Source organism: Scomber japonicus, chromosome 10 (genome assembly GCF_027409825.1).
Source record: "Scomber japonicus isolate fScoJap1 chromosome 10, fScoJap1.pri, whole genome shotgun sequence".
Lineage (NCBI taxonomy): Eukaryota > Metazoa > Chordata > Actinopteri > Scombriformes > Scombridae > Scomber > Scomber japonicus.
Genome location: NC_070587.1, coordinates 9923143 through 9947609, shown reverse-complemented (window position 1 = coordinate 9947609; position 24467 = coordinate 9923143). Strand labels below are relative to the sequence as shown.

General features: G+C 39.9%; 1 protein-coding gene across 1 annotated transcript; it reads left to right on the top strand.

Annotated features, from left to right (window-relative positions):
* The first annotated feature begins 2207 nt into the window (after positions 1 to 2207).
* On the top strand, positions 2208 to 15303 carry tars2 (threonyl-tRNA synthetase 2, mitochondrial). The gene is made up of 18 exons (XM_053326554.1): positions 2208 to 2563; positions 4257 to 4435; positions 4525 to 4639; positions 4901 to 5022; positions 6201 to 6309; positions 7249 to 7316; positions 7402 to 7480; positions 8296 to 8442; positions 8557 to 8655; positions 9662 to 9831; positions 9916 to 10078; positions 11247 to 11384; positions 11828 to 11905; positions 12773 to 12873; positions 14141 to 14242; positions 14380 to 14452; positions 14588 to 14702; positions 15053 to 15303. Exons 1-18 carry the CDS (start codon positions 2492 to 2494, stop codon positions 15196 to 15198), a joined length of 2076 nt encoding a protein of 691 aa, XP_053182529.1. The 5' UTR covers positions 2208 to 2491; the 3' UTR covers positions 15199 to 15303.
* Positions 15304 to 24467: the final 9164 nt, after the last annotated feature.

Here is a 24467-nt window from a genome sequence, read left to right as displayed (position 1 = left end):
TGCAGGGATTGCAGATGTTTTAGTCAAATAACTTGTCCCCATGTAGCGAGAGGTGCATGTCAGGTGTTGCTGCCCAAAGCATCTTCTGTTTATCTGATCATGGAGTGTGTGTTTGTCTTCTGTGTTCATTTACAAGTTAACTTAAAAAAAAAAAAAAAAAAAAAAGCAGTTAAAGACACAATGAGCATTTTGCAAAACTTTACCTGCATAAAGTTAGTGAATAGATACTTACATTGTAAAAATGTAACAACCAATATCACATTTCTCACTACAGTGTTATGATGTGTTACTGAATGTTATACAAGTCTGTTACTACCTTCTGTAAACTGTGTCCGTCATCTTGGCAATCACTCAATGGATCACACTGTCTGACAGAGAAAGGTAGAATTAATTGTTACACGCAGCTAACTCATCACCTGCCGAGTTAAACATAGGTTTTCTCTTGACCTCACCACAACTTTTGTTTGACGAATTGAGTTTTGAAAATGACTGAAGATGTGACAAAGCTGATGGTCTGTGTGTATCTGATAAGTTTAACTGCTCTTGCTGTTCTCATCAATGATGCTATATCACTGGTCTTTGAGTGTCCAATCCTTTCTGGTGTGATGAACATGCACACATCCTGCAGCAAATATTTGTCACAGTGAATATATGCATACTTTTAAGATGTGGATTCTTTTTTTTCTACATAGAGTATATCACAGTAACATGAGGAAGACTTTTTCTTTTCTTTTTTTTTTTTTAAAGAAATCACTTGAGCCTCAGTGCTTTCATGGAAATACTTGTATCCAATTTTCACACATATATCCACTATTTCTGTAATTTTGTTTGTGGTTGCACCGTTGACTGTAAGCAGCAGGTGCTTTGTATTAGTTTAACAACAGAGGCTATTTGCTGTTTTCTATAACATTTTCTTCTATAACATTTCTCTCATTACCTCTTTGAGAAGACTGATTTTTGTTTCTTTTTCTTACTTTCAACACCTGAACACTACAATGCACACTGTTGTTGCAGAGCCACATTCTTGACATAACTTAAAACTTTGTAACACCAGTGTTTCAGTTTTACACCTCGCTATTCAAACTTTACACGGACCACACGAGCACATTGTGACAATGACTGGTTGATAACCAAGTTTAGCAATAATTCAGTCATGACATTTACTGGAATGCCACTATTGGAAATGATCTTAAAAGGAGCCTAATTGTACCACATGATCATAATAAGGATGTAAGAAGTTGTTGCAAAACAACCTTTTCAGGGACAGTGGACATTCACAGGGAAAAGTTTAATGTTGGCCTGTGTGCTATTAATCTAGTTAACAGTAAATAATTCAGATTTGATATTAGCGAAACGGTTTATTCTTAAAATACCAGCTCTCCTTTTTAGATTATTTTAGAAAGACATCTTGCTATTAAACATTTAACTTGTTTACATACCAAACTTCTAACCACTAAATCACACATTTAGTCTGTGCTTTTAACCATATTCACCATGGACATGTGACGATGGTGTGTGAGCACATACTGGACGCAGACCCATGTTTTAAAACCCACAAAGGGTGCAGTAGCAAGTGCTGATAATCCCACCGCAGTGAACCACAGTGAATTGGTCCTGATGTTGCTAGTTTGGAGTGATGTCACCAACTCAGTGATGGAAACTCTTCTCTGTTTGATTGAGAAGTAATTATACAGAAATGTTACAGCTCCCCCATGTGGTCATTCAGTGGTACTTAATCTTTAGTTTTTATTTTTAGGTGTTGCACATGCCAGTCTAAGCCAATCCCTCTGGAAATGGTGAAAACCAAAACATCACGCCCCTTATTTCGTATTATTAGTTTATTAACTTAAAAAGGCCTCCTAATGTCTTAATAGTCGACCTGCGCTCAGTTTTTAAGTTCAAAATGTTCTAACTTTTTTTCATTGCGTTTTTGTTGAAATAGTTTCCACAAAATAATCTTTCAAATATTTGATCAGTTAAAATAGTTTTCGTCGAGGTTGAGTTATTTGCATTTAGTTTGATTTTCTCCATTTAGTTACTGCAGCAGGTCGGTGGCGCTCAGTGTTGAAAACCACGCAGTTTAGCTGATCTTATATTATGGATGGGTTTGTGTTGTGCTTCGCCTGTCGGTAACTTCCAAAGTGAACACGAGTTGTTCGTTAACATTTCAGTATATTTTTAATCCAGTGAAATGCCAGACTGTGCATGGCTTCAAGTGTTGAATCGGATTATTATTCCACAGCCTCGTCGAAATAGCTGCAGATGTGTCCCCATTTATCCGTGTGTGTAGCAGCGTTGTGGACGCGCGCTCTGGTGTATCCGCTCAGGAGCGCGCACGCAGCGTCACAGTGTTCTACTCAGCTACTACGTCACCGCCGCTGTCCTTAATCCGTGTTTCCGGCATTATGGCCGCTCGCAGGGGAGAGTGTCGGTGAATGAGGGGTGTTTGTTGGGAAATGAACGCGCGTGTGTGTAGACGGGTGTGTTTGGGATGGCAGTGACACAGTTGCTCCGGCAGGTTATCTGTCGGTCGACACTTGGCGTGCACAGGAAGTACAGCAAGGTGCGAGAGTGTTTTTACTGTGACTTGCAGCTAACTAACATTAGCCTGCAGTGTGGGACGTGTTGAGAGCTGCAGCTGCTGGGGCATAGATGTGTTATTGTCTCATAGGTTAGCTATTTGTACTGTTATTGATAATTCTGATAATTCTTGCTTGAGTTTTGGACAGGCAGCTTTAATAATGTATGGGATGAAGAATACTCTATACATTTAAAGGAGTGTACTACAGAAAATACAGTATTTGATATGAATGAAATGGTCCCAATCATATCCTCCACTTCCTCTCACTGCTCACTCGCTCTCTCACGTTTGTTTATGATACTCTAAAAAGTTATCACATTAATACTGTATGTAATATTCTGACTTTTACTACTTTATAGAGATGCAATGAATAGTTGATTGACCTTGAAAATTGATCTCTAATTCTCTGGTTCCAGCTACCTAAATGTGAATATTTCTGTTTGAGTGTTTTGTCCTCTATGCCAGTAAAATTAAATATGTTTGGGTTGTGGATTATCTGTAGTGACAACAAGACATTTGACATTGCCTCTTGGGCTTAATGAAACAGTAATCAACATTTTTCACCATTTTCTGATACTTCATAGACAAAACAAGATCAAGAAATAATGAAAGATGAATTGGTAGTAAATATGATTGTTAGTTGCATCCCTACATTACATTACTATTCTATGGTAATATTATTAAGTGAGTGATATTGTATCTTTAGGCTAATATGGAGGAATTTAATCTGTTAACTCATTCATTAGTTTATATATTCAGGTAAAATAGTGTATTATTTTTGGGTATCATTTTGCTATAAACTGGACATTAAGCTGAGGAAAAGATAACCTTGAAACTTTATCACATTGCTGATAATCATATGATGTAGTATCATTACAGTGTTGATATTGGTGTATCAATACACACCTGTTTATTACGGACACCTAGTTAAAACTAATGTTCAGTTTTTGTTTAATCTGTTTTAAACAGCTTTATGGTCTTTTTTGAGCATGTAGTTTGTGATGCTGTTGAATTGTACTGTGTTGCACTGAGAGATGTTTCAAATATTTTGTCCACCATTGCTGATATAAATGGGGAGGACAAAATATAAATGCTGCTTCATATAACGCAAGATACTTCAACAGCATCACAAACTGAAGCCTCCAAATTGACCAATAAGTTTAATCAACAGTTCAAACAAAAACTGAAGCTTATCATGTTCATGAAGGTCAGATTTTTAGTTGAGTTTAGGTGCTGATTTTCTTTATTCACTCTATTTATATCAATGAAGGTACTCTTCACTTTAATCCAGGACTGGGGATACAGTTTATGATGAAAAAATGAATGTAGAAAAGATGTTAAAACAGGCTGAGATATTTATTATTTGTGAAGGCACTCAACAAGAACGGATAAAGTTAATATGGCAGAGTGGTGACATTTCAGAGTTTAAACTGGGAAGATGACAATGACATTGTTAAAACAAAAATTACAACCCTACAATAGGTAGATCTATTGGAATATGTACAGTTTATATTTACAGTGTCACAATATATAACCCAGCTCTACTGCACAAAGTAATTGTAACTAAGAAATGTTCTTCACATGCATTTTAAACTGCTTCCTTGTTTCTCTCTCTCTCTATCTCTCTCTCACTCACTGACTCACTCACTCTAACTCTCACTCTCTTGGGCTGCAGGTTTCGCCTGCTTTATCGGAGCGGCTGCGAGTCTTTGAGTCTCTCAGGGAGAAACAAGACAAGAAGAAAAGAGCTGAAGCTACAGAGAAGAAGTCTCTCCGTATCCAACTGGCTGATGGCCGAACAGTAAAGGGAACAGCTGGCGTCACCACACCTGTCTCTGTTGCTCAGAGTGTCCGGTAAATACACAATACATACAAATATGTATTCTAAAATCATTTTTGTTGTAGCTTCATTGTTATAACTGTTACTGCATGTGTTGTTGCAGTGTGAAAGGAGCTTTGGTTAGTAAGGTTAATGGAGAGCTGTGGGAGCTCGGACAGGCTTTAGAGACAGACTGTGAACTACAACTTCTTGGGTTTGACACACTTGAGGGAAGACAGGTAATTACATTTCTTTAATGTTGCCTTTACCTTGTTTTTACACATTATCTTTAAAGGTAGCTCTTAATATTCTAACATAATTATCATATCATATTTAAATAACAACAGTGTTGCTAATAGATAACAAATGACATTTAGAGACCAGCTTTCATCGATAGATCTTTCCAGCCCACATAGAATCCTTTCAAATGAAGAATGACAGCACCTACACCTACTAGATTTCTTCATCTGAACTTCTCTGTACCTCTGTCTTCGTCACAGACAGCATGGAGGACAGGAGCGTGTGTCCTGGGCGCGGTGCTGGAAGGCGTATTTGGTGCCGAGGTGTGTAGAGAAGGAGCGTCGGAGCTCGGGCTGTACTGTGACCATCTGCTGGAGAACAGGTGAGACACACTGATAAAGGAACAGAGGTCACCACGTCATTACTGAGTGCATTGTCAATTCACACATTACACACCGTGTAAAGTGAATTCAGACATTTTCTTCTAAACACATTAAATAGGTCATTTATGTATTTCTAAAAAAGGTGTAAAAAGCATTTTAACCATTTCGATTTGAATTGTGGAGCTAAGCTTCACAAACTGTGTTTCAAGATTTCTGTGTTTAGGATTTAGTGGGCGGGTCTGAAAATCAGACATGGCATAAACCCGCCCCTGCTGCTGTAGAGGTATAAATACATTCAGCGCACACTACTACTACTACAGTTAGCCAGTTAGCTGAGTTAGCCGCCGAGCTAGCAGCTGAGTTAGCGGCAGAAAGCTCGCAGCTGAGTTAGCGGCAGAAAGCTCTCAGACATAGCGTCCATGTTTCTGGTAGAGGTGGTGACTTTGATTGACAGGTGACACTTGGTAGGGGGAGGGGTTTGAAGCCCAATTTCATATATTTGGCGATTTATTTTTTTTTAGTCATTCAAATTTGGCAGGGTGGTTAACAACACACTTTTCTGTGGTATGTCAAACTCAGAACACATATTTATTCTTACTTTACACGGACTTTAAGTATAAAAAAAATTATGATTAAAATTAAACTTAAAGTCCCCTTTTTTGCATTTATCTATATTATACACACAATAAATAAATGTTTATATGTTTACAACACATTATAATGAGTTATTAGCGATATAAACTCTATTTAATCCCGTTATGGGAATTCATAACTAGATGTAAGCCAACAATGAATGTCAATGTTGTAAATCACATAATAGTTATATAATAATATTTGCTTAAAACCTCATTGTAGTGTGTATAGTAGTGTATTAAGTGTTTGTATGTTGTTATATATGCTGCTGGGATTGGGAATGCTAAACAAAGTTATATTTGAAGTGCAATGACAATAGATTATCTATCTATCTATCTATTGCTTATAAAAGCTCAATATATATAAATACTTAAGATATAGTGTTACAAAAGTGATGATTCAATGATATTTGGTTTTGGTTTCTAAGCTTCTGTTTATCTAAGGTGGTGTTTCCACAACCTGGCTCTGTCATAGATTTTTCAGCTGTTGATGTTTCTTTTTTTTTTTTTTTTTTTTTTTAACCTGAATCTGTGCTCACCCAAAGCGTCCTGTCTATGAGTGATGTGGAGGAGAGATGTAAAGCAGCTGCAGCCCTCAAACTTCCTCTGTCCAGGCTAGAGCTCAATACAGAAGAGATCCAGGAGCTTTTCCAGGTTAGAAACTCACTCCGTCTGTGTTGAAAAAGAGATGACACATTTTTTTCCATAGAAAACACTTTTGACTTGCCATAGCAAGTAAAGCACAGGTGTATCTAATAATATTAATAACGGCTCATTGTCTTTTATAGTATCCCAGCATGAGCCAGCATGCACAATACCAAGTCTCTGAAACTGGCTCACAAAAATGAACTGCAGTCGTTATCAAATGTCGTTAATGACACCTGTGCTTCTCCTGCAGACATCTCAGAGTGTCTGACTTGGTCTGTTTTCAAGCTATTTATATATATACTTATATAAATTGGTTGTTTAAAAGATGTAGAATAGTTGATTAGTGTTTTTTCCCCACTTAAATCTTTTTAACAACATATTGTTACTTTACATAATGGCAATAACTAAAATATAACAAATCTAACACCTGCACACAGAAAGACGAACAAAAAAATAACAGAAACCATCTGTTTGGGATGGTCATTCACATTTTATTCATAATTCATGGAGTTTATAAGCGTTTTATGTTTTAACTTTGCTAATTCTGCCCTTCTGGTGTTGATTTGTTATTTCTTAACCTGTCTTCAAGTGGGCTTGGTGAATGTCTTCAGCCCAAAGAAAATAGATCATAAATCACATTAAGATTAAGAATTAACAGAATAATATAATAATATTAATAGTATAAGAGTGACCTGCTGTCATTCTTCCATATTAACTCACACTGTACCTGCAGTAGCTTGTTTCACTCAGCGTTCATAAATGTTGACTTCTGCTAATGTGCCGTTGGCAGTGATAATTCTCACTGTGTGGGAGTGGCTCATATTTGAGTACAAATGATACAGTCTGCTGTCCCAGTGTTAAGGGTAGGCTGCTTCTTATTGTCCTGTTGTCTATATTTAACTCATAAATATGAATGATCTGTGTGTTTTGTGGGTGTTGTTACAGAACAGTAAGCTGAGACTGCAGCTTCTTGAAGAGCAGATGAATGACGGCCCCACTGTCTCAGTTTACAGGCACGTATAAGTACCCACACCTGATGTTGACTTACTCGCTAGTGTCTTGTAAACCCTCACTAAAAGACTTTTATGTGTGATGCAGGTGTGGAGACAGCATAGCAGTCTGTAATGGCCCCCTCCTCCCACACACTGGCCTCCTCAAGGTCTTTAGGATGCTGCAGGTATGTGTGTGTGTTTTTGTGTGTGTTTGTGTGTGTGTGTGTGTGTGTGTGTGTGTGTGTGTGTGTGTGTGTGTGTGTGTGTGTGTGTGTGTGTGTGTAATCATCTGTCCTCTACATGCCCCTGTGTGGATTTGTCTCCTGTTTCTGTTTTCTTGTCCTTGAATTTTAATTTCACAACTGCTCCTGAATGTCATTATTTCTTAAATTTTTTGCATTAGCAACTTTATTAAATTGCAGCTTGTGGATCGATGGGTAGTGCCCTGAAAGCCAAACACTGTTTTATCTATTATAATTCTATTATTTTATTATAATTTGATACTTTGAACCTATTTTAAAGTAAAAGCAGCAAACGAAAAATGACATTTAGAATTTATGTGGCAGACGATGGTCAAAGATGCTGGATGAACCGTTTACTCATCTAATCGTTAAAAATATGTTTATTTTGGAAATATTTGTCACCATCCGTCTTGTGGGACACATGCTGGGTATATGGAATTTTCCTCATCTTTATTGAACCAGCGAACAGGAGGAGTTTTCCATACTGGGCTGTCACTGGGCAGACTGGGATTCCATGGCAGCAAATCTGGAAATATCAGCAGCAGGATGTTGTGTTTGTCAGAGGCCAGTTTCCTGTTCTGGTCTCTGACAAACACACTGCCATCCATCACACATGCTGTCACCCTCATCGGTCCAGCCTTCCTCTTCTGGCTGACCCTCACTCTCCCTTTCTTTTCCCTCTATTTACTCATTATTTCTTCTCTCCCTTTTCACATCCACTGCTCCACACTGTCCTCGTCTGCCCTCTCACATCCCAGCTGTCGACCGTGACCCTGGCCAATCAGACAGAGTCCACAAGTTTGATGCGTCTGTTAGGTGTGGCCTTTCCAGGGGAGAAGAATAAGGAGGAGTGGGAGAAGGAGCAGGACGAGGCACAGAGGAGGGACCACAGACGCATTGGGACGGTAAAACAGAAATTCATATCAGAAGAGTTGATTCAGATTTAACTATTAAGTTAAAAATTAATAGTGAAAAAAGTGATTCCTGGCCATAAATGTCATTTATCTGTGCTTTCACAGGACCAGGAGCTGTTCTTCTTCAATGACGTCAGTCCAGGCAGCTGCTTCTTCCTTCCTAAAGGAGCCCACATCTACAACACCCTCACTGACTTTATTAAGGTGAACATATACGCTGTGTACTTCATTCTATATAGAAGACCATTTTGATCAGCTGTAGGTTTTACTTTAAAAGAGTTTCCACCAATTTAGCATTGCTCCCCTATAACGTGGTTGAACTCATGATGGACAGTTTGGATGAAGCAGAACCATATATATATATATATATATATATATATATATATATATATATATATATATATATATATATATATATATATATATATATATATATATATGTCAAAACTATATATATAGTCAAAACCTAGCAACTACATTTCCCACAATGCAACTCTACCACTTATGGTTCCTTCACAGATTCAGATGTGTCATGCTAGTAGCAGCATCTTTAGCCTCAAGCTGCTGACCTCAAGTAGAGATGAGGAGCAGGCTGCGAAGGTCTGGTGACCTCACTTCTTTCTAGCTCCACACCCCCAGATTATTTTCATTTTCAAATTCATAGTATTTGGCCGAGCTGAGGCAGTTTGAGATTTTTTGCAGCTCCATCTGGACCAATAAAAGGCTCTATACAACTTTTTTCCACATAATGCAGATGAACTCCCTAAATAGTAATACTTTTCTAGGTTTACAGAACACTTACATTATTATCCCTAGTAGTAGTAGTATTTGGGACATGTTGGGATACTTATTATAATTCCCCTTGTGAAAAATGGACTATTTGTCAGTAAAAATGTTAAATCTCCTGAAGACCTAAGCCAAGTTCCCATGTCTTGCTTGCCTTCCAGTCCCCCACCCCCCCTAAAAAAACCTGCATTGGTCACCGGGCCTAACAACTTTCTGGTGGAAGGCCTGAACACACATGTCCATACATTAACATAACAGTAAATGCAATAAATGAACTGTGTTAATTGCACCCTCGGGATGCTCATGTTCATATCAGCTGTCAGGATATTGCTTTTGTTAGCCTTCAATTATTACAGTGTTGTGACAGTCTGACCGTGTCTTGCACTCATTGTCTCACACTTCCTTCCTCACTGACCTTTTGCAGAATGAATACCGAAGGCGAGGTTTCACCGAGGTCGTGACCCCGACTCTGTACAGCACTGCATTATGGGAGCGCTCAGGCCACTGGGAACACTACAGCGAGAACATGTTCACTGTGACATCGAAGGGCTCTCAGACCTACGCACTCAAACCCATGAACTGTCCCGCACACTGGTGGGCACACACCACATGCATACACACACTCACATTTACACACTCCTGTACTCCAGTGCTCTGACTCTCCTGTCCTGTGCTCAGCCTCATGTTTGAGCAGCGTACGCGTTCGTGGCGGGAGCTTCCTCTGCGATGGGCCGACTTCGGGGCGCTGCATCGTAATGAGCTCTCTGGAGCTCTAGGAGGTCTCACTCGTGTTCGCAGATTCTGCCAAGATGATGCTCACATCTTCTGCACACCTGAGCAGGTATACCCTTAACACATAAATATACAGATTTTTAATTTTTTAAATTTTTTTTAGCAATTTCACTTTTGTAGACCACAGCATAGGATACATTTACAACTTTCCAGGTCTTGTCAGGTGCTCATATAAAATTGAAACAGGTTTTTCTCGTTGTAATCATTACTGTAATTCCTCCTGTTCATACTGACCATTAGAAGATCCTTATAAAAGTGCTTAATATGTAAGTGATAAGGTACAAAATCCAATTGTCGTTTTCAAGGTCCAGTGTAAGGTTTATTGATCATCGGTATCCAACGGTGGATAACTCTGAATAACACCTCCTAAAGTAATGAAAACTCAAAGGTTCTTATTTTCAGAAGATTATAAACTAATTTACACTGAGGAATATTATATTTGAAATTCTACACACTGCACCTTTAAGCAATCATTTATTTGAAGATATAAGGCTTCAGCTACCTCTTTGTGAGTGAAGCCACATATTATCTTCAAATAAACTTTTAAATACACTTTTGGACTGTAGATTTTGTCGCCTATCATTTGTATTGACTGTGCATTATGAAGGAATCTCTTAATGGTCAGTATATAAACAGGAGGAATGATTACTGCAAGATGTGTCAGTGTTTGTTTGAGTACCTTAATATTATTTAAGGACCCTTGAAAATCTATGAACCTATTTATTAAGGTATAGAAACTGCAAATGGGACACATGTGGAACCATATCACGATGATTAGATGGGTTGTACAAATAACTCCTGAGACATTCCAGGCGGCCGCTGGCTGAATGAATGAAGGTCTTTGTCCTGTTCAAACATTACACCTCCATATGTGCATCTCTGTGGCTGTACAGTCTGTGTAATCCCGATCCCCTATATAGTTCCCTGGAATGTTCCCATGATACTGATTGTGCTCCTCCAGCTTCTCTGTTGACATCCTGTCGAGTCACAGAGATCATGGTCACATGATAAGAATCGCTACTTCAGCATTGAAATACTAATTTAATCTCTGGAGCACTCAGAGCTTTACAGTAAATACAGTGGAAGATTTTGAAGACCTTGGTTTGAATTTAAACCTTTACACTTTTGCTCTAAATGTAGTCTCTGAGCTCATTGTTTACATTATTATGTCCTCCTGTTGGCCTTGTCTTAGTCTTTTTTTACATTTTTCTTTCCAGGCGGAAGAAGAGATTGTTGCTTGTTTGGACTTTGTGAGGAGTGTTTATCAAGTGTTTGGGTTTTCCTTCCACTGCCTCTTGTCCACACGTCCCACACCGTTCCTCGGAGAGCCTGAACAGTGGGACATGGCTGAACAGGTACACACACATTTTAGTCATATTTTGTTTTGCTGAATGTAAAGTAAAGGGCCAAAAACATACATAGTCCTTGACAGGACCAGCTGTTCAAATGTGTATGTCCTATAAATCACAGCTACAGTAAAAAGTCTTTTAACAAGATGACACAGTATAATGATATCCACTTAAGCAATCATTTATGCGGGTGGTACTTTCCAGTAGAGGGCTGCTCTGTGTCGAGCTGCTGGTTAGATGTATATCTCTAAATCTCCCCATGGATGCCTTTTTAAATAGGCACAGCAGCAATTTAAGCTGATTCAATTGAGTGTAATTGAACATTATGGTTCCAAGGTCCCACAGCTCCTTTATACACACACACACACACACACACACATCGTAATGTGCATTAATGTACTTACCCTTTTTACTGTGCCTACTTACTGTGTTTGTGTGTGTGAGAGCAGCAGTTGGAGAGAAGTCTGCAGCAGTTTGGTGAGCGGTGGGAGCTGAACCCAGGAGACGGAGCGTTCTACGGACCAAAGGTCAGTGGGAAGGGCAGCATACAGTGAAGGAAACTGATTTCTACACACAAGTACAAATATTGTTTATTGCAGAATCTGCTGCAATTAGCCAAAACATTGTTGGTCCCCTAGTTACTGTATTCACTGGCAGAGTTCTCCGTCATGCTAAAAGCTACTTCTAATTAGTTTATGCAACATCAGAGCCGCAACGTTTAGTCAACTATAATCAATGTTGATCTTGGGAATCAGCGTATTTCCCAAAATGTTGCACCTTTTCTTCAAAGGCAGTGCCTGCATGGCATCACAGTCTCACTTTTATGTTCAACTCATTTTAGGATTTCTATTTGATTGTTTCTTTGTTTTGCTTCTGGCTTCGCAGAGACATTTTGAGCACTAAATTATGACAGTCATCACTGTCATTGTCTGAGGCCACAGAAACACAAATGCATGTTCTGTGTTGTTCACAGAATATTTATAGTTATAGTTGAAAATAGAAAGAAGTGTAACTTGAGAATGACATTGGTTTTCTTTGAGGCGATTTCATATTTACACTACTTGTGCAAGAAGGGAAACATCAAGAGGAAGTCAACATCAGGCGAGCTCATGTGGAGGCACAGAGAGTTGAGGTAGGTCAAGACAGGGTGGGGTTAGACACACAAACACGCTTGATGAAACAGACATTCCTCGTAACCATCTAGCTAGGGTGTGTTAGCCACAGTTAGCTAGTGGAGCCTCTCTCAGCAACTCGTTTTTATTACTGTTCGCAAAAATGTAATTTGTCTCCAGCAGCGTCTCTGAGGTCAGAGCTCTAAATACAGACGTGTATATTTTGGCTTGAATAGAGAAATGAATCCTGATATTAACACACACCTACATGTTTCATCACAGATCGATATCCAGATAAAAGATGCCATTGGAAGACAACACCAGTGTGCCACAATCCAGTTGGACTTCCAGCTGCCAATCAGATTTGATCTCCAGTATATTGGGTGAGTTGGTCATGATGATTTGGCTTTCTGTCCTTTTTACATCTGTATTGATTTAAACCTGCACGTTGGCACTTGAGTAGCATGTGCTTGTTTGTTTGATAAACCCACATGCTTGCTGTCTATGATCTCCTGTAATTGCTCAAGTTTAAATTGCACAAATCTAACTTCATAGGGGTCTAATTTAATCAATAAAGATTAGCCCTTTATTGAATTTATGAGTTCAGGCCAACACTCTCTGTTTCTGCCTTTAACCTTGTTATGCCTGTTATCAGTCTGCCCTACTTCCCTCATGGTCTCTGACACTCCATTATGCAGTCGGAGTGACCAAAAAGGATGAAATCATTTATCACTGTATATGTGAGTTTTATATTGTTACACTGGTGTGTCATGAGACAGCACATTTTCCATAAATGCAACTGAGGCTTTGCTCACTGTAATCATCCCTCCTGTTAACACTGACCATGAAAAGATCTGCTCCACACACTCTGTGTTTACAATGACTATGGGACAAAATCCACAGTCGTTGTTTTGAGCAAAAATGTATTTCAAGTTTATCTGAACATAATATGAGTTGGTCAAATAAAGTGGATATCTTCCACAGCTAGTCTTTTTAGTGAAGATTTCCCTCGTTTATCTACGGACAGTGTTGTCCTGTTCATTCATTTTCAATGTTGATTAGTCTCTAAACTCTTCTCTCATAGAGACTGAGGATGATCTCCCATTGTTAAAACTGGGAGGAAACAATTAGAGGTAAAACAAATCCTGTATTGCAGAACCGATCAAAAGTATTTTTGGACGGCCCTTCATATTGGGGCATTGACATGCAGTTCACTATGGAGTAGAAGGGGGGGCAGGGGGGGCAGGGGGGGGCATAATTAATGGTCAGGTGAAAGGGGATGTATGTTTATTAGCAGCCATTTTCACCACCGTTCAAGCAGCTAATGTACATTTAGAAATCCCCAGACTTAAGTAGGCAGAGATCTTTGAATGCCTGGTATTGCAGACTAGTTTTTGATTAATCCAACTAATTAAATAGATTAAGATGCTTATTCACATTAATGTACAATACAACACAGAATTCCCAACACAGTCTTGCTGATAGATTAGCACACAATATCCCAATAAACCCACATATATTATAGGAAAGATGCCACGGTATACAGATTAAAAACTCTAGGATTATTGACACATGAATGTTGCCTGTATATATTGTCATATCACCCAACCCCCATACTATATTGAGTAACCATTTTAACCTTTCTCTCAGGCAAGATGGGCAGTTACACAGACCAGTAATGATCCACAGAGCAGTGCTGGGATCGCTGGAAAGAATGTTTGCTATACTGGCTGAAAACTTTGGGGGGAAATGGTGAGAAGACAATAATAATCATAATAATGATAATAATAAAAATAATGATAATACAGAGTCAGACACATTTTATTAGGCTGTTATGAAACTGTATCTGTACCTGAACCTTCAGTCTCTCTCTCTTTTCCCTCAATGAGGCCTCTGTGGTTGTCGCCAGTGCAAGTCATGGTTATTCCTGTGGGGGGCAACAGCGAGTCATACGCCAAGCAGGTCAGTCCATGATAAAGATTTCCTTGTGGTACAGCAGCAGACCATTTTTCTTCCTGGCTGTCATTATTCATTTGTTAATGTAAGAAGCACATGACAGATACAGTCTTCATTGACGTACTTCTCTGTTCTCATAAGGTGGTCCAGCAGTTCCGTGAAGCCGGCTTCATGGTTGATTTGAGTGAAGATCAGGGAGCAACCTTAAATAAGAAGATTCGTTCTGCTCAGCTGGCTCAGTACAACTACATATTTGGTAAAGATGAATAATAGGATGAAAACTGTAGCTACTTAAAATACCAAAGTCTGTCGCTGATGTTCTTTTTTTTTTCTTGGCATTTTTGCCTTTTATTGGGTGGTGGGCAGTGAGGAGGCAGACAAGAAACAAGGGGAGAGAAATGGGTATGACATGCATTAGGGGTCGCTGGCTGAAGTCGAGCCAGGGACATTATAATTATGTGGCATGTACAGTAATCATTCGGCTGCCAGGACGGTCCATCACTGATGTTCTTAAAGTTTACTTCACTAAATTAATCATTGCAATTAATATTTCTACACTTGATACAGTTGAGCATTTTTAAAATGTTTCTTTGTATTTTTCTCCAGTTGTAGGAGATAAGGAGAGTGAGAGTGGAAGCGTGAATGTGCGGAGCAGAGGGGGAAAACAGCTGGGGAAGAGGCCAACAGAGGAGGTGCTGACGTCTCTCAAACATCTACGAGACACAAGGAGCAACCAAGATGAGTTTTGTTAAAAAGTCATAGAAATAATATAATAAATAATGTTTGATGTTCAAGCTGTTGTACTTAAGCTTTGTCTGAAGAAGTGGCTGCCAAAATTTGTAATAAAAGTATATTAAAAAATAGTTTTCATTCTTTGTTGATTTATCCATTAATGGCATTCACTGATTAATTGGTGTCCTAAACTACATAGTCTAGATTAAATGCTATTTTAAGATAGCTATCAGTCTAATATCAGCATTACTCAGCTACAGTTGCAATTTTGTTCACCAAAAGCCATTAAATAAGCAAATCTCCTGCTTTCGTAAGGCTGTGTCACGATATCAGAATAGAAAACCAGGCATACCTTTAAAAGTCTGGAAGAAAGGGAGGATGCAGAGGGGGATTTGACTAAAATAGGAGAGGGAGCAGCAGTGTCAGGGCTGTGTGTTTTCATGTGTGTTTAGTGGAAACAGCCAGAGTCAAGGTAAAGGTCAAAAGGATTGGAAGTTTTTCCTTTTTAATTGAGAGAGGGCAGCAGGATGGAAAAGACATCAGTCACAACAGTGACACGGAAGGAGAGGGAGAAAGGGAGGTGTTGGCTACGAAAGAATAAGTTGAGCTAACTGGACAAAAGCAACCGCTTCAGCAGAGCTGGTTGTGAAAAAGGTGAGCGGATTGTGTGTTTAGTTCTTCCGTAGCTCTGTTAATGGGATAGAGAGGAAAGGTTCATTATGACGTCTGCTGTCAGCCCGACACATCAGCAGATCTGACTGACACTAATATATACTACTACTACTACTACTACTGTAGTAATAGTATTTATTGGGACACACTTTGAGTCAACGGCAACTGTGTAGTTGAGCAGATATTAGCTGCCAATAAATGTAAGCGGGTACTCAAAGCAGGCCTTCAACAGACTGTTAAAGGATTGATTCACCCAAGTCACACATGTCCATTTTCATATTTTGGTTATTTATTATCTTTTGTTGCATTGAAGCACTTAAAAAGTGCCATTGCTGCCATAACATTACAATTGGTTTTATGTGTCATGGTTTTCAGATGTACATCTAAGAATGTACACTACTGGTTAAAAGTTTTAGAACACCCCAATCTTTCCAGTTTTTTATTGAAATTCAAGCAATGAATAGCTTGAAATGGTACAAAGGTAAGTGGTGAACTGCCAGAGTTAAAAAAATAAATAAAAATGTAGGTCTTTCCTACAGAGAAATTGCAAAGACAGTCAAGGTGTCAGTGACAGTTTCCTTCACCATCAAAAAGCACTCAGAAAGTGTGGGAAACTCTGAAAGGAAGAGGTCTGGCAGAGCCAATGCCACAACAGAGTCAGAAGACAAGTTTCTGAGAGTCAACAGCTTGCGTCTATTACGCAAGCTGTTGACTTGTCGTCTTGGTGGCTCACAGGACAACAGCTATAGTGGTCGTAGTAAGCAAGTCTCAGTTTCAATTGTGAAGAGAAGATTTCAAGTTGTAGGTTTGACAGGTCGAGTTGCAGTGTTGGTTCCTCCGTGTGTGACATTAACTGTCAAATATGGAGGAGGAAGCATGATGGACTAGGGCTGTTTTTCTAGATCCAGGGTCGGCTACCACAGCATTCTGGAGCGCCATGCAGTACCCTCTGGTATGTACGTAGTTGGTCAGGAGTTCATCCTACAGCAAGATAATGACCCAAAACATAAGTCCTAGATATGCCAGAACTACCTCAGGAAAAAAGACCAAGATGGTACGCTTGAAAACATTTTATGTTCTAAAACTTTTGATCCGTAGTGTATATCTAAGAGCAATCAATAGCAGCATCTCTTTACAGATAATCCAGACCTCGCATTGATCAGTATTCAGTGAAAAAGAAATAGTTCCTCTGAAAACTGTTCACAGTGAAGCCTGTGTTTTATCCAGCGTGACGTGGACAAGAAAGTATTTTTAAGTTGTCCAATGCTATAAACACTGCAAACAAAATCCTAGTGTGTTTTGGTGGTGGTAGAAATTTTACGGACTAACTGACTAACTAACTTCAGGCTCAAAACCTGAAAAATAAATGAAACCAAAAATATCTAGATGTTAAAAACCAAATAAAGGAATATGCTTTATTGTTATTTGGTTGAACTGACTCTTTAATAAGACACCTTGCTTGAGAATGAGGTTAGTCTATTTTCTCCTGGTTTTGCTGTTATCATATATGTCTCTGTCCTTGTTTTGAGCCTGTGATCTCAGTCTTCTGAAGTCAAAATGTGGAGATAAAATTGGGCTCAGACGTGGTATGCCAGCATTGCATAGTAGTGATGACATAGACCATTAGCTCCAGTAAACACTCCCGAAATCTTTACTTAAAAGATAACAATATCAACTTCCCTACTGCTTCCACCCTCAGTCCCGACTATCATTTCACTATATACACACACATACACATAAAACGCACAAAGCAATCCTTCATCCAAATAGCGGAGTCGCACAGAGTTCATAGGAAATTATTTTTAGCTTAAGGGAGTTTACCAAAAAAGATAAAGAGAATTCATTCAGGGAGGCATAGATGGATATCTGCTACAATGTAATATAAGAGCAAGCATGAAGACCTCATGGGAAAACCATTAAGAACTGTCCATTTATGTAAACTTAATTGTGCTTTACAGTGACAAACGGAACAAACTATTGGCTAGAGAAAGTATTTAGTAATGAAAAAGCTCAACACTGGTTGTATAGTGACAGATTTTAGGATCACTGTTGTCCCAGAAGTCCCGCTTTCCTGGAGGGAGGCAGGGTGACTGTGACCCCCAGGCGGGCAGGCAGAGGAGGAGGAGGAGGAGGAAGATAAACACAGGCTGTGCTGTATTGTTCTCCTGGTATCACTGAGAACCTGTCAGCCTGACTGATTGAAGGCTCAACCTCCCAAAATAGGCCCTGTGAGGCTGGACTGCCTTTCCCTTCCATCCTGTTATAAATAACCCCTCTGTGTGTGTGTGTGTGTGTGTGTGTGTGTGTGTGTGTGTGTGTGTGTGTGTGTGTGTGTGTGTGTGTGTGTGTGTGTGTGTGTGTGTGTGTGTGTGTGTGTGTGTGTGTGTGTGTGTGTGTGTGTGTGTGTGTGTTTTATAGTAGGGGCATAAAGAAAGAAAGTATGAGCAGAGAGAGATAGAAATGTGACCACTGCCAAGCAGCCTTAGAAAGTAAAGCCACTGAAAACAATAACAGGAGGTCTGTGAGAGTCAGAGCCAACGGTGACAAGGACCCAGTAGTCAAGACCCTCTGGTGACCTCTTCTCAACCACCATCCCCCCCAAAAACACACACACACAGATTTAGACTCTTTAATGTGCTTGCAGTAATACTACACTCCCTCTCTTTTGAATCTCCAGGCTTAATGATTCAAAGTCATCTGCTCAAACAGCCATGCCTTTGCTGTGTGTGTGTGTGTGTGTGTTTAAGTGATGATGTTTGGATAGAGGCTTGTAAATTACCACCTGGGGGAATATCACTGGATTACTTTGCACTGTTTACTCTATTCAACAGGTTTTCCTGGTGTTAATGTTTTTCTTGTATATACATGGCGGCACAAGCACACACATAAAAACATATAATAAGAGTCTAACAGATAGGTGGGGACTCTTTGGCTTGCGTACTGTGCTGAGCAACAATCAAACACATTCCTTCTTCTCAATGTGAGACGCCGGAATAAAGTTGTCAGAAAGTTTTCTACTTTGACGATACCCCAAAACCTCAGCCCACCCGCACTGCCAGGCCTAACAGCCTCAGTCCCGTTCCCCCTTGCCAACTCCCTCTCTGTCTCTCTTCCCTTCTGACTCTTTTGGGTCCAGTAACTCTCAGTTCAGTCCCAACTCTCAGTTTATACAAGGAGAGTTTCTGCATATGTTGCTCCTTATTTGATCTGGCTGCTCTCTCAACCCGTCAGACGGACTCCACTCTAATCCACCGGTGTGAAGCTCACCCCTTTGATTTAGGTGTCTGCTTGCACTTTGGCTTGAGCTTAATTTAAAGCTAAATGGATGCTCCTGCATGAAAACGCTCACACTGAGATGGTGACTGTGCCAGGCCAGCAAAGACACACAGATAACTCATAACTCTGCACAGTAGTGTACAGTCTCAATCTGGCCTCAGTCTGCTCCCAAGTATGTCTGCTATGCTCAATACGCTGCTGACCTGATTTCCTATCCTGCTCTCATCCGAGCGGGATGCCTAGAGAGAGAGCAGACAGAGGCCAGAGAAAGAAGGTCTTTCTATAATCAAGCGCCTCTGTGTGGAAGAAGCACTTGGTTTAGTGTTCTAGGTAACCTGTTGAATCGTTCTCAGGAGGGAGGAGTTTATGGGTTCAGGGGAAGGTCGAAGGTCATGTTGACTCTCAGGCAAGTTTAGTAAGCAAGGGCAATAAACTGGCAACAGCAAATATTAGGAGTCATTCTCCTCTCGCAGCAGCTCACTGTAAATTCTTACATATTTTATGAGAAGTAACAAGGGGTGAGAAAGAAAAGCTTGAGAGGCTAGCATCAGTTTCGAATTTGCCTGCATGAGTTTTTGCCAACCCATGTGGAAGACGCCCATGCTCTGATATCCTGTACTGCTTGTGTTATTCACATCTTACATGACGCAAAAGAACAAGGCAGACATATGAAATCAGACGGAAAACATTTAGGTTTGGATACAAATCTACACACAAAGACTTCTCAGATGCAAGTTAACTATTCCCAACTGATAGTTGCAAGATTCATTTTTGCGTGTGTAACAAAAATGCAATGTTTTGGATGTGAAAAACATCAAAATAATGTGTTCAACAAGATAATCGTTTAATTTCATTCAAAAACATCAGAAGATACTCAGCCTTGACAAACATTTTCAAACACTTTTTTGTTTAAGTAATGTGATATTTAGTAGTTGCAGGCATGGTCATATATCACTGCCCACTTTTTGGAATAAATATTATATATCAGCTACAATTGAACATACTGTTCATTTTAGAGATGTAATTCAAGAAAATATTTGTGATTAAAGTCTACAGCAGATAAAATAATGGTTAAAAAGTTTTCTAACCATGCCGTAGATGTTTTGAAACCACAATCTAAAACTAGTTTGTACCAGACTGTATTCGTTCAGACAGTCCAGTGCAGCCAGTTGATCTACTGTGTGTGTATTATTTCAATCGCATGTTGAATAAACTTTCACTCCCTCGCCTCATTTCAGTGCACTCTGTAGAAACTGGTGAAGCCTTAGGGAGTAAGAGGAGGAGAGGCTGACCTCAGAGTTTGACCTCAGGTTGTTTTTAAGATTCCAGCTTTCAGAGGGTAACTTAAACCAGCCTGAGAGAAGAAGAGACGGACCGGTCAGTTCATACAAGGCTACAGGAGGGGAGGGTGCTAGAGTGCGTGGCCAAATTCTTGAAGTAGATACGGCTCAAGGCATGGCTGATATGGTGTAGTGTTTTTTGGGGTGGGGACAACTAATATGTTTCTGTTTACGATTAAGGTATAATTATTCATTTTCACTATTTGTAGTTACATAACTATTGGCCTGAAACCCAGTTGTTTGTGTGTGTAACGGGTAGAGGTGGTAGGACCCAGTTGCAGCACAGAACACTCGTGAGCAGTTTTAAATTATCTTTATTACAGTCCTCAAGGTAACTGAACAGGTATAGAAAGAATGTGTAGGGCAACAGGCAGGGCTCAGGGTCACCAAAGACAGAGTTGGCTGCAGGTAAGACAATGCCAGTAGCACTCACAGACATGAGGTTGACCAAGCTGGAAGTTCTGGGATCTCCTTACAGGCTCGAAGCCAGAGGACACCACACAGCCACAGGCAAAACTCTGGGTCAGGGACAGAAGGCTGGAGCATTTACCAGGAGGTCAAAACCAAGGAATCAGTCTGTGAATTAGTGCTGGAAGGTCTGGCATGAAGCAAATGCAAATGACAATCTGACAAAGAGTGAGTGGACAGGAGTATATATACTGGCTTGATTACAGGTGCAGCTGAGAGTCCAGGTGATTACTGATGAAGCCCAGGTGAACAGAGTTAACTGATGAGGTGGGTGTGGCTGATTAGCAGGAGTAGAGCAGGGGTGTGATGAATGGAAAATTACCAGCAGTGAGAGAAGAGCAGAACGGACTGTGACAGTGTGTGTGTTTGTGCGAGAGTGATTGCATGCAGTAGCAGAAAGAAAATATGAAATCTGTAACCCACCACCTAAAAGATAGAGTTGTAAGCTATTGTATTTCCTGTTAATGGCAGTTTACAATAAGCAGATTCTTCTTGTGGTGAAGTCAGCTCAGAGTGTCATAGAAAATGAAGAGAAAAATGAGAGAAAATAGTGATTAATAAATAAATGATTAAAAAAAAAACATATTGTTTACCTAACAGATACATTATAGGTAAATAAATGAGAAGATAACTTATCTTAGAGATAATGCGGTTCTATAAATCAAACCAAATAAATCAAACTATTTGTCTGGAAAATTCAAGGATTTAATTACAAAGTGTGACATCCAGTTTCACAGAGTTTTCAGACCTCAGATGATGTTTGAGCAGAACTGTTTCTGTTGGGTTTGGATTACAATCCAGGCGAGGCAGACCAATGCTCCAGGGCCCCAAATACCCAGGGGCCCTGTATTCCCCTAAAATCACCTTATATGAATTGTTTCATGGTAATTTGATTAAATGCTAATTTGTGTGAGAATAGCCACCATTCAGACACAGTACTAACTGAAGTGATAGGGGCCTCTTGCTGAGCCCTTTTTTTTTTTTTTTTTTTGCGTTTCTCTTCTGTGGAAATCTGGGCCTCCGCTACACACCAGTGGGTTGGGGCTCATAGTGCATTTTTGCCCCATGGGCGCCTCAGTGGACTAATCTGATCAGGGTTTATGTACATACTGTACATAAATAGAAAGAAAAGCTTTTGGTTTACCTTCAAGACTAATGAATATAACAGAGATTTAAAAAATATTTTTCTCAGGATAAGAACAGATCAGCCCAGTTTTTCAACCATCTCCCAATCTGAAATTATCCTACTTACTTATTTTTACTATTAGTAGCAGTAGTTTTAATATCTAAAGTTCCCTAAACCAGAAGTAGTATATGATTTTGCAGCACATCTTTACAGAACATCAGTAAAATTCCTTTAAATCATACTACAAAGAAATAACACTGTGACAAAAGCTTGTTGGTGTCTTTTGTTGGGATAAATTAAGTCCATTTTAGGCGTTCAAATGAACTTGTATGTCCCAAATAAAGCACAGTCATCCAAAAGTAACCACAATGCAGTACTGATGGTGACTGCTGTGACCAAGATCTGTCATCTCTGACCAAGATCTTTGTGAATGAACAGCACAGGAATGCATCATCATCAGCAGCAGTTAATTGAAACGCAGGCTACGACACAACACACAGTAGTCTCTAACCAATCGACCATAAACATACCGCAGCACTTATTATCCACCTGCATCGTTCCGCTCTATCTCTCACTGAACCAGTACGTCTGTCTGAGCTGTGCCAAGCCATACCATGCATACCCGTTCACACAGACTTAAATCCTGTTGTTTGTTGTTGTTATGTGTACATATAGCCCAGTGGCTTCTATGAATAGGCAACAATTGCTCTTTGTGTGAATAATTGGAACAAGGTTATTTCAGCAGTTTCGTCAGCCAATTAGGGTCTAACTGAACTGACCTCTCTCTCTCTCTCTCTCTCTCCCTTTTATGTCCTTGTCTCGCTACTCCTCATTAGAGCGCTCCATCCATCGATCTCCTTTTCTACTTCTTCTACCCATTTTGAGCGAGTTTAGTTTCACTTGTATCTTTTTTGACAATAATTTTCCACCTGAGGTTCGGGAGGTTCATCAGAGGCTCCGATTTATCTTTGAACCTTTGCTTACGACTTCTCAGAGTTGGAGCTAAAAAGTTATTAGTGATAAAGAATTACTGTTGTTGCTCTAAGCTACATCCAGACTAGACTGTAAAGATGTCAGTCATTTTCTCCTCTGGCTCTCTGCGCCCCTTTTCAGAGCACACACGCCCTGCTTTGATCCAGACCCTGGCACAGGATTGGTGGAATGGAGCAAATATTGACTCCATCTGAGCCAGACAAATCACTCCCCTTCCTGCGTTCTTTCTTTTTTCACTCTCCTTTACACTTGCTCAGTTCCCGTCTAATCTGCCATTACCTCTTTCTCTCACATTCCCTTTCATCCCCTTTTCTGTTGCTGCCTTTCTTTTCGCCCCCTTTGTGTCCCTGTCTGTCATTCTCTCCCTCTCTTCACCACTCCAGGCTTCTCAGGCTGTCAGTACTGTTAGGTCAGGCCTCTCCTCCTCTTCTCAGCTGAATTAGGCGCCTTCGTAGAGATCAATTCATGGTTCAGTGTGCAGCTAGTTTGAATTTCACACTGCCCAAATGAATCTTGCATTTGCTATCTGTTGGGCTGAATGCTAGTACCTTCATCTTGGCACATAGTTTTGCCTTTGTAAGTCAGACAAACTGTGAATACAGCCATAAAGACATGTGCCAACATACTGTCATGTGATGCTAATATGTACTGCAGTCGGCTACCACATTAACAAAATTTTAGTTTCATGTTGATGCCACCCTAGTGCCACTGGACAGCCAGCCAGGGTGGGTTTAAAATACTGGACTGCAGATACAGATTATGTGTACTTGGGATTTTGCTTCTGCAAGTAAACATGTAATTGTGTCTGCAAATCTACACGGAGGAGGGTGATCTGTAGGTTGCAGGGAAGCCTCCCAAGTCTCAACAAGTCTTTGTTCGGACCTGTACGTCAAAATTTCGAAACAGAGAAGAAAAAATTTCAATGTTACACAAGTTGTATTCACTCAATCTGACTCATTTGAGTACTAAAGAAATAGCGTTGTGGTTGGCTTTGACTGACCCCCATTTCTTGTAAGTCCTCAGCCCAGAGTAGCATGCTAAGAGTCTACAGTTCAGGCTAGTTCAGACTCTGAGAGGCTGTGACATTCTTTGTAAAGAAAACCAAACTGTTAGAAAGTTAAACCAGATGATGTCACAAGATGAAAAGTCAGGGAGCCGTGAATGTCTGTGCAAAGTTTGTGCCAATCCCACTAGTAGATGTTGAGATATTTCTCTGGATAAGTAAAAACTTTGACCTGCTGGTGACGCTAGATAAAAAGTCAGTGGACCACCAAAATCAGAGGGAGTCATCCTCTAGGAATCATGATTGTCGTGTCGATTTCGTGGCAATCCATCCAATATCTGTTGAAATACTTCAGTCTGGACCAAAGTGGTGGACCATTATTGCCATCTTCTAATGGCACTAACAGCTTCT